This window comes from Phacochoerus africanus, chromosome 2 (assembly GCF_016906955.1).
Source record: "Phacochoerus africanus isolate WHEZ1 chromosome 2, ROS_Pafr_v1, whole genome shotgun sequence".
Taxonomy (NCBI): Eukaryota; Metazoa; Chordata; class Mammalia; order Artiodactyla; family Suidae; genus Phacochoerus; species Phacochoerus africanus.
The window spans coordinates 129,782,517-129,799,153 of NC_062545.1; the positions used below are offsets into that span (position 1 = coordinate 129,782,517).

Consider the following 16,637-nt stretch of genomic DNA (forward strand, 5'->3'; position numbering starts at 1 on the left):
TTTATCCCCAGCCCAGTGTAGTGGGTTAAAGCATCTGGTGTTGCCATAGCTGCTGCATAGGTCACAGCTGCAGTGTGGATTCAGTCCCCGGCCTTGGAACTTATATATGCTGCAGATGTGGTCATTAGAAAAAAAAAAAAAAAACCCAAACATTCCCCTTCCTTCATTAACTAGCTGTTTCAACCTGCCCTTAGGTTCTAAAACTCAGGGAAAGTCCAGGAAGCTGAATGAAGATTTCTTCCTACAAATAAGAAATAGGGGACACAGGGAGTTCTGATCATGGCACAGTGGAAACGAATCTGATTAGGAAACATGAGGTTGCGGGTTGGATCCCGGGCCTTGCTCAGTGGGTTAAGGATCTGGCTTTGCCGTGAACTGTGGTGTAGGTCACAGACACAGCTCAGATCTGGCGTTGCTCTGGCTGTGGCTGTGGCTGGCAGCTGTAGCTATGATTTGACCCCTAGCCTGGGAACCTCCACATGCCACAGGTGCAGCCCTAAAAAGCAAAAAAAAAAAAAAAAAAAAAAATATATATATATATATATATATATATATATATATATATATATATATATGGAACACAGAAAGGATTTGTACTCAGGAGCCACACAGCGTCCTGATCAGTTTCATCTTGAGTGTAAACAGATAGGTTGGGGGTTACCAGAGCAAGAGAACCAGGAATCGCTTTCTTGACCTAAGAACCCATTTTGACCTAAGTTATTTTGTGATATAAGCCTCCCCTCAAAGCTTGCACTTGGACAGGTCTCAGTAATTAATGATTTTAAGGGAAGGAAAGCAGAAACAAGGGAGCAACAGTCAAGAAACTGTAGTGCAGCCTTGGGGCAGGGTCCCTATTCCTCAAGCAATAAACCTAACAATCATCTTTGAGTTCTGCAGAAACTAAGGCTCCCACCCAGGTGGAGGATGGAATGATGATGTTGACCCTCTTGACTTCAATTGACTAAAGCTTGGACTGTCACCCTTTGCCTCACTTCTATGCTGAATTTTCCTCCTGCTCAACACCCTTCATAAATATGCACATACCTTTAGCTTAAGTTTTATAGTTCCCATTGTGGCTCAGGGGAAACAAACCCAACTAGTATCCAAGAGGATGTGGGTTCAATCCCTGGCCCCACTCAGTGGGTTAAGGATCCAGCATTGTCGTGAGCTGTGGTGTAGGTCACAGATGTGGCTCAGATCTGGCACTGCTGTGGCTGTGGTGAGCTGTGGTGTAGGTCACAGTAGTGGCTTGGATCCCACTTTGCTCTGTCTGTGGTGTAGGCCAGCAGCTGCAGCTCTGATTCAACCCGCAGCCTGGAAACCTACATATGCTGCAAGTGCAGCCCTAAAAAGCAAAAAACCCCCAACCAATCAAACAAAAAAACTTCCTCTGTTTTCCTCTGTTCAGGGAGACCCTGCTTTGAGAAAGATCCCCAGTGTTCTCCTTACTTGCTACAAGTAATAAATCCTTCCTTCTCCCAATCTTTGTCTTATGTCTATTGGCTTGACACCCACCAAGAAGCAAACCCAGTTTTTAGGTAACACTAATTCATGCTCAGGGTCATAGCCCCTCTGCAGCACTAGTCCTTCAAAGAACTTATTAAAATATATTCTAGGTAAGTTATCTCTCATCCTCCTGAAAACATAGACTCTGTTCCTATTCATCCATTGGAATAATCCAATTCAATTTAATGAAATAATATATACTAGAATGCCCTGTAATTGTAAAGTACTTTATAAGTAGTAAATGTAATTGATAATTATTATTAAATACACCAAATAGTGTAACCCAGCAGGACTCTGTGGGAACCTTCCTACTGTTTCTTTTCTTTTCTTTCTTTTATTTTCTTTTTTTTAGGGCTGCAGGTACGGCATATGGAAGTTCCCAGGCAAACGGGAGTTAGAGCTGCCGGCCTACACCACAGCCACAGCCACAGCCAGGACCCTGTCTGTGAATCTCCATCCTCATGGATACTAGTCAGGTTTGTTTCTGCTCAGCCACAATGGGAATTCTATCCTGTTTCTTTTTTATAGGAAATAGGCTTCATTCAGCCTTCTTGAGTTTGTAATAGGTAATGAGGAGGTATTGTTATCAAAAATGGGGTCTGGCTGTTTGCTGCTCTAAAGTCAATTAACAGTCAAAGTTAGTGGAAAGGAAAGTTCTCTTTATTTTGTATGTAGGCTGACAACTACGAAATAAAGGGAAAAGGGGAGGGAATTAAGCCCAAATTCTCCTGCCCACTGACAATGAAGAGATTTTTACAGGCAGAGGGAGGGGGGCTACAGGCAGAAACAGCAGTTAGCTCTGACAGTCATCTTGAGATTGGTCATGCGCTGGTCTGATCAATGTCCTCTTGATTGTTTTAAGTACAGTTAGTCTTCAGTTTCAGGGTGGGTTTGTTGCCATTTCCTTGAGGCCAGTTCTCAGAATTATGGTAGCATGTCATGGCTACAGCCTGGTCATCATGTAGTTAACTTTTTTCCACATGGTGGGAGTTGGGCTCAGTACCTACAAAACAGCTCACAGGATATGGCTCAGAATATCATCTACAGCCCTTGAGAAGGAACTAAATGTCTTAATGACTATTATTATTTGGTCTTGTTTGACTGTTTTTCCTTTGCTTCTGCATTTTCTTGTGTCTCTGATTAAACTTACTCCTTGACTAAAGTTTTTCTACAGTCAAAAGGCAGGTGGAGGATTCAGGGGGTGGGCAGGGAAGGATCATAAGGTCCTGCTTTTTCGGAATCTATTTCTCTTAGGGTTAGTCCAAGTCATTCGGGACGACTTGGGGTCAGTATAATGAGGCATTTGACTGAAAAAGTGCTAAGTTGCAGAGAAGAACTGGGGAACTTGGAATTGTCTTGAACCAGGAAAACCTTAGTGAGGATGCAAGATTAGTAATAACACAAACATACAAAATACTTTCATATAATCACTACCCTGTGATTAGGGTTTCTAATCCCACACTCTTACAGGTGAGAAAACAGAGGCTGAGGGAATTTCAGTGACTTGTCCAAAGCTCCACAGCTATTAAAGGCAAGGCCCAGGATTCAAACAAGTCTAGAGGGTGGGAGCAAGCAGAGTAGGGAGATAGAAATCCACTGACTCAGCCTTCCAAGTCCATGCATTTTCTTGTCCCATCCATAAATAAGTCTCTCTGTCCTAGCCCTTAACTTTCTGATTTGCTTCTGTCGCTGTTTTTGTCTCCAGCCTTGGAGATACTTCTCTAGTCTGTTAACATTTGCAACGAACACTCATTGGATCTCTACGCCTATCACATATCGTTTTATTTTACAATACAAACAAGACCTGGTTTTGTCCTCAAGAAGGTGCAGTGGCGTAAACTGGGCCTCTTCCCCTGCATCGTGCCCCCGCACCCCACCTTCCTCTCATTGGAAAGTTTCTGTCTAGACAGAGAGCATCTGGACTGTCCGCCACGCAGTTAGAAATCAGAGAACATCACGTTGCACTTCCTCCCCAGAGCCACTAGAGGCCACCCTCCTCCGCGCAGTAGCGCCGGCCAACGCAGCCTGACTCTGCCGCCGGTGTGCGCCCTCCGCTGATTGGTGGCAGCGAAGAGAAGTCGCACTTTGATTGGGCCGCTGTCAGGTGTCGCTGCCGGCAGGTTCGGCTGCGCGAGCTCAGGGAGGCGGGTGAGTGAGGGCCGGGGGCGGTGGGGGAGTGGCTGGGGGCTGGGGGCGGTATCTGAGGGGGTGGGCTGAGTAGAGTGGGCTCCGCTGGTGCTGAGGGCCCTGCTTAGTAGCAGCTGGGGGCAACGCTGGGAAGAGACCTAGGGGAGAGGCCTCAATGTCAGCGAAGGGAGAGTGAGGCGGGGAAGGCGGGGGCGGGCAAAGGCTAAAGGAGTCGGGATGGGGAGGTGGTAATTCTGACCCGGAGCTGTGTGAGGAGAGGACCGAGGAGAGGGGCAGCGAGAGCAGAGGTGGGCGTGAGAGTGTCTGCACGAGGAAGAGGGGGTCCGGCTGAGCACGAGAGTCTGCAGGGGAGAGGGTCAGCGTGGAGAGGTCTGTGTGAGGAGGGGTGGGAGTGGAGTCACATCTTGCGGAGGAAGGGGTTGCTGGAGAGAAGGTGAGCCTGGAGAGAGGTAGGTGGGGAGAGAGTGGCGCTCAGACAGTCTTTGTGGGGAATCAGTGATGTTCCATATAAATATGTTACCAAGTGTGGTGACTCATCTGAGGGTTTGGAGGACTGCTTAAGGCTAGAGACTCAGTGAGTGAGAGGATTAGTTGGATGGTTAATTGGATCGGTTGGTCAGTGATGGAGGAGGGGGGAGCAGTCCCTGTTAGCAGTGGTTAGGAGGAGTCAGTGAAGAGTCATTTTAGCAAGCTGGAGAAAGAAGGCAGTATGAGTGAGTTGATCCTGAAAACAAGGGCATCAGCATAGTTCATCAGTATCAGAATAAGGGTATGTATGAAAGATTAAAAGTTACATCAAGGGAGTTCCTGTTGTGGCTCAGCAGGTTATGAACCCAGCTAGTATCCATGAAGATGCAGGTTTGATTCTGGCCTTGCTCATTGGGTTAAGGATCTGGCGTTGCCATGAGCTGTGGTGTAGGTGACAAACGCAGCTCGGATCTGGCATGGCTGTGACTGTGGTGTAGGCTGGCAGCTGCAGCTTGGATTCGAACCCTAGCTCATGGGAATTTCCATGTGTTGTGGGTGCAGCCCTAAAAAGGGCAAAAAAAAAAAATTACATTGAGAAGGAACTAAGGGGTCCACTATTGAAGGAAATACTGCTGGTGGCCAGAGAGGTTTTACTGTGTTGGAAGTATTCCTGGACTCTGTACTGAAGCTTCTCTTTCATCATGAATGGGGGTTTCCATGAAGTGCATGGTGGTTAAAGAGATTAGAGAACTACCACAATTGTAAGGGATAAAGACCTTACACAGTTTATGCTCCCTTCTAGCCCTTCTCCACATCTGACTTAATGTGTTCCTGAAAAGACTGCCCACCTCTGCTCCTCTCTCTTTCCTCACCTATCTTCTCCCTTCCCTTCCACAGTGATTCAGGCCCCAGTAGGACTGCCCTTTAGCCTACTGTGGAGTCTGAGGTTTTCTTTTCTTTTGCAACAAAGTATTAAGGAAGAGGGGGAAGGGGAAAAGAGCACAGAAAACAGGGCATTGGCTCTTGGAACACCACATTAAATCCCAGCTTCTCCCAGAGGTACATCTAAATAAATCCTGGCTTATTTTGCAGCTATTTCTGTCAGACTTCTATTTCTGCTTTGTTAACTATGAATTTAGAGCTTTCATCTCTCTTCAGCCCCATATTTATGAACAGATTCTCCTCCCCATTCTATTACCATCTCCTGTTAAGAGCTATAATAGAATTTCAGTAGAAAGCCAGGAAGGACTTAGTGGAAGAAAAAGTATGAAGAGTTAGGCATCTTAGACATAGAGAAAGGAGAAAATGTGCAACACCATTATGCTTACTTAAACTATACAGGGCCCTTGGCAATGTCACAAGTCATGGAAATTGGGTCAGGTCACTAAAAAGGAATTCAAAGAAGCAGCCTATAATCAGGCTTCAGTGCACAACTGGAAATGTTAGGTCTAAGGAGAATGGTGCCCCCCCCCATGGTGGTGAAGCAGAAGAGAAAAGCAGATAGTGAAAACTAGAAAGGTCAAGATCTATGTAAAGATTAGCTGTATTTTTTTTTTTTTCTTGGCCACACCTGCGGCATGCAGAAGTTCCTGGCCCAGGGTTGGAACACAAGCTACAGTAGCTAGACCTGAGCCACAGCAGTGACAATGTCGGATCCTTAACCTGCTGCACACACAGGAACCTCTATAACTTTCTAATCAAAACTGCAAATCTCACTTTTAGTGGGAAGGTTTAAAGTAAAAATACAGAAAGTAATTATTGAAGACTTTTATTAAGGAGTTCCCGTCGTGGTGCAGTGGTTAACGAATCCGACTAGGAACCATGAGGTTGTGGGTTCGGTCCCTGCCCTTGCTCAGTGGGTTAACGATCCGGTGTTGCCGTGAGCTGTGGTGTAGGTTGCAGATGTGGCTCGGATCCCGTGTTGCTGTGGCTCTGGCGTAGGCCGGTGGCTGCAGCTCCGATTCAACCCCTAGCCTGGGAACCTCCATATGCCTCGGAAGCGGCCCAAAGAAATAGCAAAAAGACAATAAATAAATAAATAGATAAATGTCACTTTAAAAAAAAATGAGTCACAAAGAGGAAATGCAAAAAAAAAAAAAGACTTTTATTAAAAAGTCTATAAGGAAGTTTCCTGGTGGCTCAGTGGGTTCAGGATCTGGCATTGCCAGTGCTTCCTCTTGGGTAGCTACTCGGGCTTGAGTTTGATGCCTGGCTCAGGAACTTCTGCATACCATGGTTGTAGCCAAATGATAATAAAGTTTTCCAAGACTGAATTACTCCATTTATTTATGGAATTTGTGGCTTACTTTAGAGTCATTGGTCAGTATTTTTAAGAATTTTTGGAGAAGGTGGAAAATTGCTGATGTGACTCAATTTCATTTTTGGAAAAAAAACACACCTATATCCCTACAACTTAGGATTAATAGATGTTTATCATTTATATATTTGCTTCAGATTTTTTAATTGAAATAAACATTATAGATAAGGTTGCGGAGTTTCCTTTGAGTCCTCCATTCTGTTCTCCTCTCTCAGAGGTAACACTGCCGTGAATTTGCTGTCTTTCTTTCCAGTCTGTTTTTGTTCTTCTAATGGTGTATACAGTCATAAATATGTGGTATTTTTTATTCATACACATGGAATTGAACTGCATGTGTATATTTTTTTGGCTGTGCCCACTGCATGAAGAAGTTCCTGGGCCAGGGCTTGAACCTTGTACCACAGCTGCGACCTGAGCCACAGCAGTGACAATGCCAGATCCTTAACCTGCTGAGCCACCAGGGAATTCCCTGCATGTATATTTCTAGTTTGCATTTGGAAACTGCATTATATATAGCGCTGATTCTTTTTTTTTTTTTTTTTGGTCTTTATAGGGCTACACCCACTGCATGTGGAGGTTCCCAGGCCAGGCGTCCAGTTGAAGCTTCAGCCACCAGCCTCCACCACAGTGACAGCAATGCTGGATCCGAGCCACATCTGCAACCTACACCACAGCTCATGGCAATGAGGGATCCTTAACCCTCTGAGCAAGACCAGGGATCGAACCCACATCTTGATGGATACCAGTGGGGTTTGTTAACCACTCAGCCATAACAGGAACTCCCTGATTATTATTATTATTATTATTTTGTCTTTTTGCCTTTTCTAGGGCCACTCCCTCAGCATATGGAGGTCCCCAGGCTAGGGGTCCAGTTGGAGCGGTAGCCACCGGCCTACACCAGAGCCGTGGCAACACGGGGATCCGAGCCGCGTCTGCAACCTATACCACAGCTCACGGCAACGCCGGAACCTTAGCCTACTGAGCAAGGCCAGGGACCGAACTCGCAACCTCACTGTTCCTAGTTGGATTTGTTAACCACTGTGCCACGATGGGCACTCCCCCTGATTCATTTTTAATAATTGCTGTTAGTCAATCATTTGTATACCTTACGTTGTATTTATACATTGTATTGTTTCAAGTTCTTTGACTTGTGACATCTGAGTTCTCAGTTTTTCCTATTACCAACAGTAAGGTTATGAACATCCTTGCACATGTCTTCTTATGTGGGAGAGTTTCTTATATCAGGGTTTCTCAACCTTGGCACCACTCACATTTTGAGCTTGATGATTCTTTGTTGTAGGAGTATATCCTGTCCATTTTAGAATGTTTAACAATATCTTTGGCCTTTCCTCACTAGATGCCAATGGCACCTCCCCAGTTGTGACAAACAAAAGTATCTCCTGACATATGTCCCCTGCGCAATATAATCACAGTTGGTTAAGAACCACTGCTTCAGGTGTATGTATGCAGAAGTGGAACTGCCAGGTTTTTCATGCTCAATTGTAAGTCTTAAGATATTCTCACTGATTATGGCTCTAGGCAGGATTTTTTTCCATTGTAGCTTCTGATGTGAAGGACCTTGGCCTAGACCAGCCTTATCTGTTGTACCCTGAGGATGAAGAGAGAAAATGGAAATTTCACTTTGAGAATGGGTTGGAGCCTGTTGTATGGGTGTCTGTGTCTTCAACTTTCCAAATAGCACTAGACCTCTTCCCTTGAACAGGTTTTCTGGACTTGGGTATCTCTCTGTTTTTTTTCTTTTCACTGCCACACCTAAGGCAAATGGAAGTTCCCAGGCCAGGTGTTGAACTGGAGCTACAACTACTGCAATGCTGGGACTTTAACCCACTGACTGAGGCCAAGAATTCAACCCATGTCCTCACTGAGACAACACTGGCTCCTTAACCTGCTGAGCCACAATGGGAATACCTGGGTATCTCTCTTAAGATAAAGCAGGTGAAGGAGAGATGGGGCCATGGTTGATTTTAATGTTATGATATGAGGCTTAGAACATAGAATGCCCTCAAAAAAAAATTTTTTTGGAGTTAATTCTTAGTAGAAATGAAAATAGGGGTTAAGAGGAGTTCCCATCATGGCTCAGTGGTTAATGAACCTGACTAGTATCTATGAGGACTCGGGTTTGATTCCTGGCCTCACTCTGTGGGTTAAGGATCAGGTATTGCCGTGAGCTGTGGTGTAGGTTGCAGACACGGCTCGGATTGGGCATTGCTGTGGCTATGGTGTAGGCCAGCAGCTGCAGCTCCGATTGGACCCCTAGCCTGGGAACTTCCATATGCTGTGGGTGGGACCCTAAAAAGACCAAAAAAAAAGAAGAAAGAAAGAAAATAGAGGTTAAGAGGAAAGGCAACCAAGCTCTCTCACTTCTCTGCCCTTGAATTAAATCCCTGAATTCAGTCCTCCTGTGAGGAGGTGGAGAAGGGGTAGGAACATTTTAGAGTGAATCCAAAGTTTGAAATGTCGCTTTGACCTTCTCTTTTGATAGGAATCAACAGTAGCCTTCCATGAGGAACTGCCTTTCCATTTGCTGCTGGAGTTAATGGTTTTTCCTGCTGGCAGAATCAGGGACATGCCAGCACTGTAAGGGTTCATCTACTGATCCTCTTACTAGTCTCATGGCTGCGGGTGGAGTGAGGTGGGAGGAAAAGGGAGACCTTGCTTTCCTCTTAGGGGGATCTTTAGTCATTTCAAGTCATAGCCCACATGCCTTCTTTCCTCATGATCTTTCTTACCATAGCTTCATTTCCTGTTTCCCCTAGTCCCTTTGTAGTTCCCACTTAAGTTTCTCAATCCCCATCCCCCATCTTCCCCCCCTCCCCCCACTGCCCTGAGGCTTGGATTCTGAGCTAATGGGGATACCCTCCACTGCAGAGCGGGATGAGTGGGTGCTCCGGCGGGGATGTGGTCATTGCCGGCCAGTGAGGGCGAGAGCGCCACAGCCCACTTCTTCCTTGGAGCTGGAGATGAGGGGCTGGGCACCCGTGGAATAGGCATGAGGACAGAAGAGAGTGACAGCGAGCTCCTTGAGGATGAGGAGGATGAAGTGGTAAGATTAGGGAAAATGATGTAACTTGGTGTTGGGATTCCACGGGATGGAGACACCCCCCTCTCTGTTCTTTCTAAATGCGTAGACTCCCTATCATAAACAGGCCCTATTCTGACTAAGAAGAAGGGCAGCAGAGACTGGTTAGCTTGCTTTTCTTTGAAGTCCTTACCCCATGCCCTTCTCCTGTTGTCTCATGATTATTGGTTCTTCTGACCCTTCTTTCCTACTGTGGCAGTTGGAATCCCTACAGGGATTCCCTACAGGTACCCCAGACTAGGCCTAATTTAGGAGACAGCCTTTCCCCATAGGTCCAGGGTCCTGGCAAGAAACTCTGCACCCTAAGGAGATGAGATGGTGTTCCCTGAAAGGGAGGGGGGTAGGTGGGAAGTTCCTGAGTTCCTGACGGCACTTCCTCTCTCTAGCCTCCTGAACCTCAGATCATTGTTGGCATCTGTGCCATGACCAAGAAATCCAAGTCCAAGCCTATGACCCAAATCCTAGAGCGACTCTGCAGATTTGACTACCTGACTGTTATTATCCTGGGAGAAGATGTGATCCTCAATGAGCCTGTGGAAAACTGGCCATCCTGCCATTGCCTCATCTCTTTTCACTCCAAAGGTTGGTATTTGCGAGGGCAAACGGGAAAGAATGGTGTTGGGAATGCCGGACTGGGGAGTAAGGCTCTTATGGTCAGATAATAAAGAGGCCTCTGCTCTTCACAACACTCTAGAGAGCAATGCAAAGGGGGGGCTTGCTTTCCCTACATCCTGGAGGATTTGCTGGGGGTTGTTTAAAGCCCACATTCAAACCTTGGGCCAGCTCTAAGACTCTTAGGGTCTCTGGCAGAAATTGGTCTCTGGAAGGACCCGAAAAATAATTTCTCTGTTAGTTTTTCCTGGTGGATATTGTGGACTTGGGAAGTTGGATGGGGTATAAGTGATGGGTTGGATGGGTAGCAGAATTCACTGGTGACTAATAGCTTTAATACATCTGTTTCTCTTGCTGTTTTCTCACTCTGTCTCGTTCACTTTCTTTCTTTGGCCTCTCTGTTTCCTTTCTCCATCCCAGGCTTTCCTCTGGACAAAGCTGTTGCTTACTCCAAGCTTCGAAACCCTTTTCTTATCAATGACCTGGCTATGCAGTACTACATCCAGGATAGGTATAGCTTTCTGTTCGCTGGTGGGCTGGGTGGTCCTCAGATTGTGCCTGTTTAGAGAGCCCACTCTGGGAGGGGCAGAGTCAACAAACATGCTTAATTTTTGTACCATGCCCTCCTGACTTCTGTACATGGGTATTTCCTAGTTCCTGAGCCAGTGAAATCCCCAGCCTCTCCCCTGGTCACCATCCCCCACCTCTCCCAGCTAATTTATTTGGGGGTGACAGGCGGGAGGTGTACCGGATCCTGCAGGAGGAAGGTATCGATCTGCCTCGATATGCTGTGCTCAACCGCGACCCTGCCCGGCCTGAGGGTGAGTACTGGCTTTGTCCAGTCCTGTCCTGCTTTCTATGACCTAGCCCAGTTCTCCATCCTCTAGCATCTCCTGTTTACTACCTGTCTCAGTGAGGTTTCAGTTACTGGATTATGGGTAGAGCTAGAGCCATGGGTCTCTGGATAGAACATTGGACCTCTTACATAGATATTAACAACCCTATCTATTACTAAGATATGGCCATAGAAATTTGAGAATTGTGGAGATTAAAACTTAAAGAGAGTTCCCGTTGTGGCTCAGGGGTAACTAATCTGACTCGTATCCATGAGGTTGCGGGTTCGATTCCTGGCCCCATTCAGTGGGTTAAAGATCTGGCGTTGCTGTGAGCTGCAGTGTAAGTTGCAGTGGCTCGGCTCAGGCATTGCTGTGGCTGTGGTGTAGGCTGGCAGCTACAGCTCCGATTTGGCCCCTAGTCTGGGAACCTCCATATGCCATAGGTAAGGCCCTAAAAAAAACAACAGAACCTCAGAGAAGTGGGAGTTGGAAGTATTCTTAGGCCCTAGGAGTGACCACATACCTACCTTTCAGAGTGCAACCTGATAGAGGGCGAGGACCAGGTAGAGGTAAACGGAGCAGTCTTTCCCAAGCCCTTTGTGGAGAAGCCAGTGAGTGCAGAGGACCACAACGTTTACATCTACTACCCCAGCTCGGCTGGAGGAGGAAGCCAGCGCCTCTTCCGTAAGGTATGGGAGACATTTGAGAAAGTGGGGAGTCAGCGATGTAGAAGGACAAGAATGAGTCTCTGGGGAGGGAAGCTGGAGGATGTGGGGACAGGTTAGAGGCAACATTTTTCCTCCTCCTTTTTCTCCTAAAGATTGGCAGCCGAAGCAGCGTTTATTCTCCTGAGAGCAGCGTCCGGAAGACTGGGTCATACATTTATGAGGAGTTTATGCCAACAGATGGCACAGATGTCAAGGTTATAGTGGATACAGGGATTTAAGAGGTTATAAATGTCTGGGTGGGATGGGGGTGCATGGAAAGCAAGTGGCAGTGTATGGAGAGGGTCATAGAGAATAAAGTGCGAATGTTATTGCCTTTCATATTCAGGTGAGGAAGGTGGGTATTTACAGTGTTACTATCAGAGCAAGGGCACGGGTAACATGAAAAGTGGAATAATATTGTTAGGTTTTTTCTTCATAAGGGCTAGACAGTAGTTCTAGAGGCTCCTGGGGAAACTTTCATAATGATACTTCAGTACAGCTCAGAAAAATGTCAGTCTCGGAGTTTCAGTCATGGCTCAGTGGTTAACAAATCTGACTAAGAACCATGAGGTTTCGGGTTCGATTCCTGGCATTGTTCAGTGGGTTAAGGATCTGGCATTGCCGTGAGTTGTGGTGTAGGTCACAGACTCGGCTCGGATCCTGCATTGCTGTGGCACTGGCGTAGGCCTCAGAAACAGCTCTGATTAGACCCCTAGCCTGGGAACCTCCATATGCCACGGGAGCAGCCCTAGAAAAGGCAAAAAGACAAAAAAAAAGAAAGAAAGAAAAATGTCAGTCTCCTTGTTCTTAATACTCAGGGGGTTTGCTTTTTTTTTTTTTTTTTTTTTTTTTATACTGTGAAACTAGTCTACAGACCTAGTGCTCACGTTGCCTTCTCAAATGCAGGGTGAGCTGTGGGCATACTCAGTGATGCTATGTACCTGCAGGTGTATACAGTGGGGCCAGATTATGCCCATGCTGAAGCCAGAAAATCTCCAGCTTTGGATGGGAAGGTGGAACGAGACAGTGAAGGGAAAGAGATTCGATATCCAGTCATGCTGACTGCCATGGAAAAGCTGGTGGCCAGGAAAGTCTGCGTAGCTTTTAAGGTGGAAGAAAGCCCACTGGGGAGGGGTTGGGTGTGTGCAGGGGAGGGATGCTGGGTGGGGGGACTGTGGACTGAGGGTGAGGCAGGAGCGGGGTCCTGGGAAGGAAGAGTGGCTATCTTGTTCTCATCTTGCCGCTTTCCCCGCAGCAAACAGTTTGTGGTTTTGACCTTCTTCGTGCCAATGGTCATTCCTTTGTGTGTGATGTCAATGGCTTCAGTTTTGTCAAGAATTCGATGAAATACTACGATGACTGTGCCAAGATTCTGGGGTAAAGGACATAGTGGTCTGGTCTGGGGAGAATGGGTTTAGAAAAGAAAATCAGAAAGTTTTTATTTTACAGGCATACATCAGGCAATTTTTTTTACATATTGAAGATTTGTGACAACCCTGTGTCAAGCAAGTCCGTTGGCACCATTTTTCCATCAGCATTTGCTTACTTCTTGTCTTTGTGTGATGTTTTGGTAATTCTTACAATATTTCAAACTTTTTTATTATTATTATTATTTGTTACAGTGATCTGTGATCAGTGATCTTCGATGTTACTATTGCAAAAAGATTACAACTTGCTGAAGGCTCTAATGATGACTAGCATTTTTTAGCAATAAAGTATTTTTAAATTACTGTATGTACATTGCTTTTTAGGCATAATGTTACTACATACTTAATAGATTTAGCATACTGTAAATATAACATTTCTGTGTATTGGGAACTGAAAAAATTGGTGTGACTCACTTTATTTTGAATTTATTTTGTTGCGGTGGTCTAGAATTAAACTTTCAATATCTCCGAGGTATGCCTGTATTTTAAATATTGAAAGAATGATTTAAAAGTGAGAAAGGAGGAATTCCCTTGTGATGCAGTAAGTTAAAGACCCAGCGTTATCACTGCTGTGGCTTGGGTCACTGCTGTGGTGCAAGTTCGATCCCTGGCCTGGGAACTTCTACATGCCTCAGGCATGGCCCCTCCCCCCCCCAAAAAAAAGTGAGAAAGGAAAGTAGAGAAAGGCCTCCTCAAGCCTCTTGCCTTCCCAACACTGCACTCCCCAGAGGTAATGACTATTAACTGTTTTAGACATCATAGTATGTCTGTTTCTGCCTTGTATAAACAAACTACATTGTACTAAATATAATCAACCGTAATACTGTTTTTCAACTTGACTTTAAAAAAAATTTCATCATAATATTTAAAACACTCAAAAACGTATAAGAGCTGATGAATATGGTGAGTATCCATGTCTTCACCATTGAACTTAAGAAATAAAATATTGGAGTTCCCTGGTGGTACAGTGTAGGATCCAGCGTTGTCACTGCAGTGGCCTGGGTTGCTGCTGTGGTGTGGGTTTGATCCCTGGCCTGAGAGCTTCCACATGCCATGCATGTCGCCAAAAAAAAAAAAAAAAAAAAAGAAGATACTAAGAATATAGTTGAAGTGTTGCTGTTAGAGCTCAGCAGGTTATGAACCTGAGAATGGGGGTTTGAGCCCTGGTGTTGCTTAGCGGGTTAAGGATCCAGCATTGCCCTGAGCTGCGGTGTAGGTCAAAGACATGGCTCAGATCCAATGTTGCTGTGGCTGTGGTGCAGGCTGGCAGCTGTAGCTCGTATTAGACCCCTAGCCTGGGAACTTCCATATACTGCAAGTGCAGCCCTAAAAAAGCAAAAAGAAAATAGTTGAAATCCCTACATACCCCTACTATATTTCTTTCTCTCCCACCCAGAGGTAACCACAGCCCTTAATTTGGTCATTCCCACTTTTTTATTCATATTTTTTATTATGCATATGGGAGTGTTTTTTGCATGTTCTTAGACTTTATATGACCGTGTTCTTGTACAACTTGTTAGTTTGTGTGGGTTTCATTTATATGTGTAGTTCTGATTCATTCATTTTCACATGTCTTCTTCACATTTCTCTTCCTAGGAACACCATAATGCGGGAGCTTGCCCCACAATTCCAGATCCCATGGTCCATCCCCATGGAGGCTGAGGACATTCCCATTGTCCCTACCACATCTGGCACTATGTGAGCAAAAGTAAAAGTTAAAAATCTGGAGTAGCCTACTTCAGACATCTAAGTCAGACCAGAGGTTACTTCCTGACCTGTGCCATCTGACTGGTGGAGCCTGCCTATATTCCCAGTCTCAGTTTTCCCTCTGTCCTTTGACATGTTGAGTGGGATGAAATGGGAGCAGTGTCGGGTGGGTGGGGGAGAGGCTCTAACAACATTCTCCATCCCTTAGGATGGAACTTCGTTGTGTCATCGCAATTATCCGTCATGGGGATCGTACCCCCAAGCAGAAGATGAAGATGGAGGTGACACACTCAAGGTAGGCAGAGTGCCCTAATCTAGACAAATAGGTTTTTGTGAGGGAAATGAGCACCTCTGTGAAGGTTTTGTCTGTCTCAGCCCTTTCTGAAGACTCTCCTTATTTCTTCAGGTTTTTTAGTCTATTTGAAAAACATGGTGGTTACAAGACAGGGAAATTAAAACTAAAGCGACCTGAACAGTTACAGGTAAGGTGATGAATCTGGCTGGGAGGAACAGTGCTATGGGAAAGATGGAGGGTATGGGATGGGGCCCTTGATGGGAGACCCAGATGAAAGGGCAACCGGCCAGGATGTGGCCTCCTGCATGGATACTCTGTTACTTCCTCCAGGAGGTTCTGGACATCACAAGGCTGCTATTGGCTGAACTGGAGAAAGAACCAAGTGGTGAGATCGAGGAGAAGACGGGGAAACTGGAGCAGCTGAAGTCTGTGCTGGAGATGTGAGAAAGGGGACAGGAAAAGGGAGCCAGTTGCAGGAAGAATTGGGTGCTGGGGTCGAAAGTAAACTGAGTTTATCCTGCAGGTATGGTCACTTCTCAGGCATCAACCGGAAGGTGCAGTTGACTTACTACCCTCATGGAGTAAAAGCTTCTAATGAGGGCCAAGGTAAGATGGAATATCCCCTGCCCATTACCACTCACATCTTTTATTCTTTTTAAGGAAAGATTTTATTTATTTATTCATTCATTTATTTAGTAAAATAAATTTTATTGGGGACACATATTTTATTCTTGACCCTTTAGATGACCTAGATAACTTCTATCTCAAGTCACCTTTCTGGGCTCCTCAGAAGACCTAACACTTAGATATCCCCACTCTTTCCTTAGATCTAGACCTGTTTACTCTCCCTTATTCCCACAGATCCACAGCGGGTGGCCCTGGCCCCATCTCTGTTGCTGGTACTGAAGTGGGGTGGAGAACTGACCCCTGCTGGCCGTGTTCAGGCTGAGGAGCTAGGGCGAGCTTTTCGCTGCATGTACCCTGGAGGACAGGGTGAGTCTTTTGCTGAGAAAATAACTAACAGGGCTGAGATAAGATGATTAGAGAATTAGTTGGGGAAAGGAAGAGATAAGACGGTGGAGAAGTTAAAGGGGAGATAAGCATGCTTGGGTATTTATGGCTGTCCATTTCTGGCTCTCCCCTTTGCCCTAGGTGACTACGCTGGCTTTCCCGGTTGTGGGCTGCTTCGTCTCCATAGCACTTTCCGCCACGATCTCAAGATTTATGCCTCTGATGAGGGCCGTGTCCAGATGACTGCTGCTGCCTTTGCTAAGGTGCACACTACAGTTCCCCCACAGCCCCAGCCTCCATTAGGTGGAGGAGCAGAGTTTGGAGAGTTTGGGAAATTGCAGGGTGTTTGTGTGCCAACTCAGAGAAGATTCTGCTTGTGTCTGAGTGCATTCTATAATATGGAGAACAATTAGTGGAGTGAGCCCCTTGACCCATATCCCAGCTCCCAAGCCTACTCTCTTTTACCTTTGGGACCATCTAGGCCTAGAGGAACTAGACTGGAA

General features: G+C 45.8%; 1 protein-coding gene across 17 annotated transcripts in view; it reads left to right on the plus strand.

The window, feature by feature from the left end:
• Positions 1-3,507: 3,507 nt before the first annotated feature.
• Positions 3,508-16,637, plus strand: part of PPIP5K1 (diphosphoinositol pentakisphosphate kinase 1) — a 48,006-nt gene continuing 34,876 nt past the window's right edge. For 13 of the 17 annotated variants that reach the window (XM_047766521.1, XM_047766516.1, XM_047766524.1 and 10 more), the window contains exons 1-18: positions 3,509-3,654; positions 7,797-7,941; positions 8,943-9,037; positions 9,329-9,503; positions 9,926-10,121; positions 10,572-10,662; positions 10,887-10,972; positions 11,522-11,676; positions 11,808-11,909; positions 12,642-12,803; positions 12,950-13,071; positions 14,718-14,819; positions 15,037-15,123; positions 15,235-15,310; positions 15,454-15,563; positions 15,647-15,729; positions 15,985-16,116; positions 16,276-16,397. In XM_047766521.1, coding sequence (XP_047622477.1) covers positions 9,357-9,503; positions 9,926-10,121; positions 10,572-10,662; positions 10,887-10,972; positions 11,522-11,676; positions 11,808-11,909; positions 12,642-12,803; positions 12,950-13,071; positions 14,718-14,819; positions 15,037-15,123; positions 15,235-15,310; positions 15,454-15,563; positions 15,647-15,729; positions 15,985-16,116; positions 16,276-16,397 — 1,773 coding nt within the window. In that variant the 5' untranslated portion in view covers positions 3,509-3,654; positions 7,797-7,941; positions 8,943-9,037; positions 9,329-9,356. Of the gene's footprint in view, positions 3,655-7,796; positions 7,942-8,942; positions 9,038-9,328; positions 9,504-9,925; positions 10,122-10,571; positions 10,663-10,886; positions 10,973-11,521; positions 11,677-11,807; positions 11,910-12,641; positions 12,804-12,949; positions 13,072-14,717; positions 14,820-15,036; positions 15,124-15,234; positions 15,311-15,453; positions 15,564-15,646; positions 15,730-15,984; positions 16,117-16,275; positions 16,398-16,637 lie in introns of all 17 variants that reach the window. The other 4 variants (XM_047766520.1, XM_047766525.1, XM_047766517.1 and 1 more) reach the window with 4 other exon arrangements.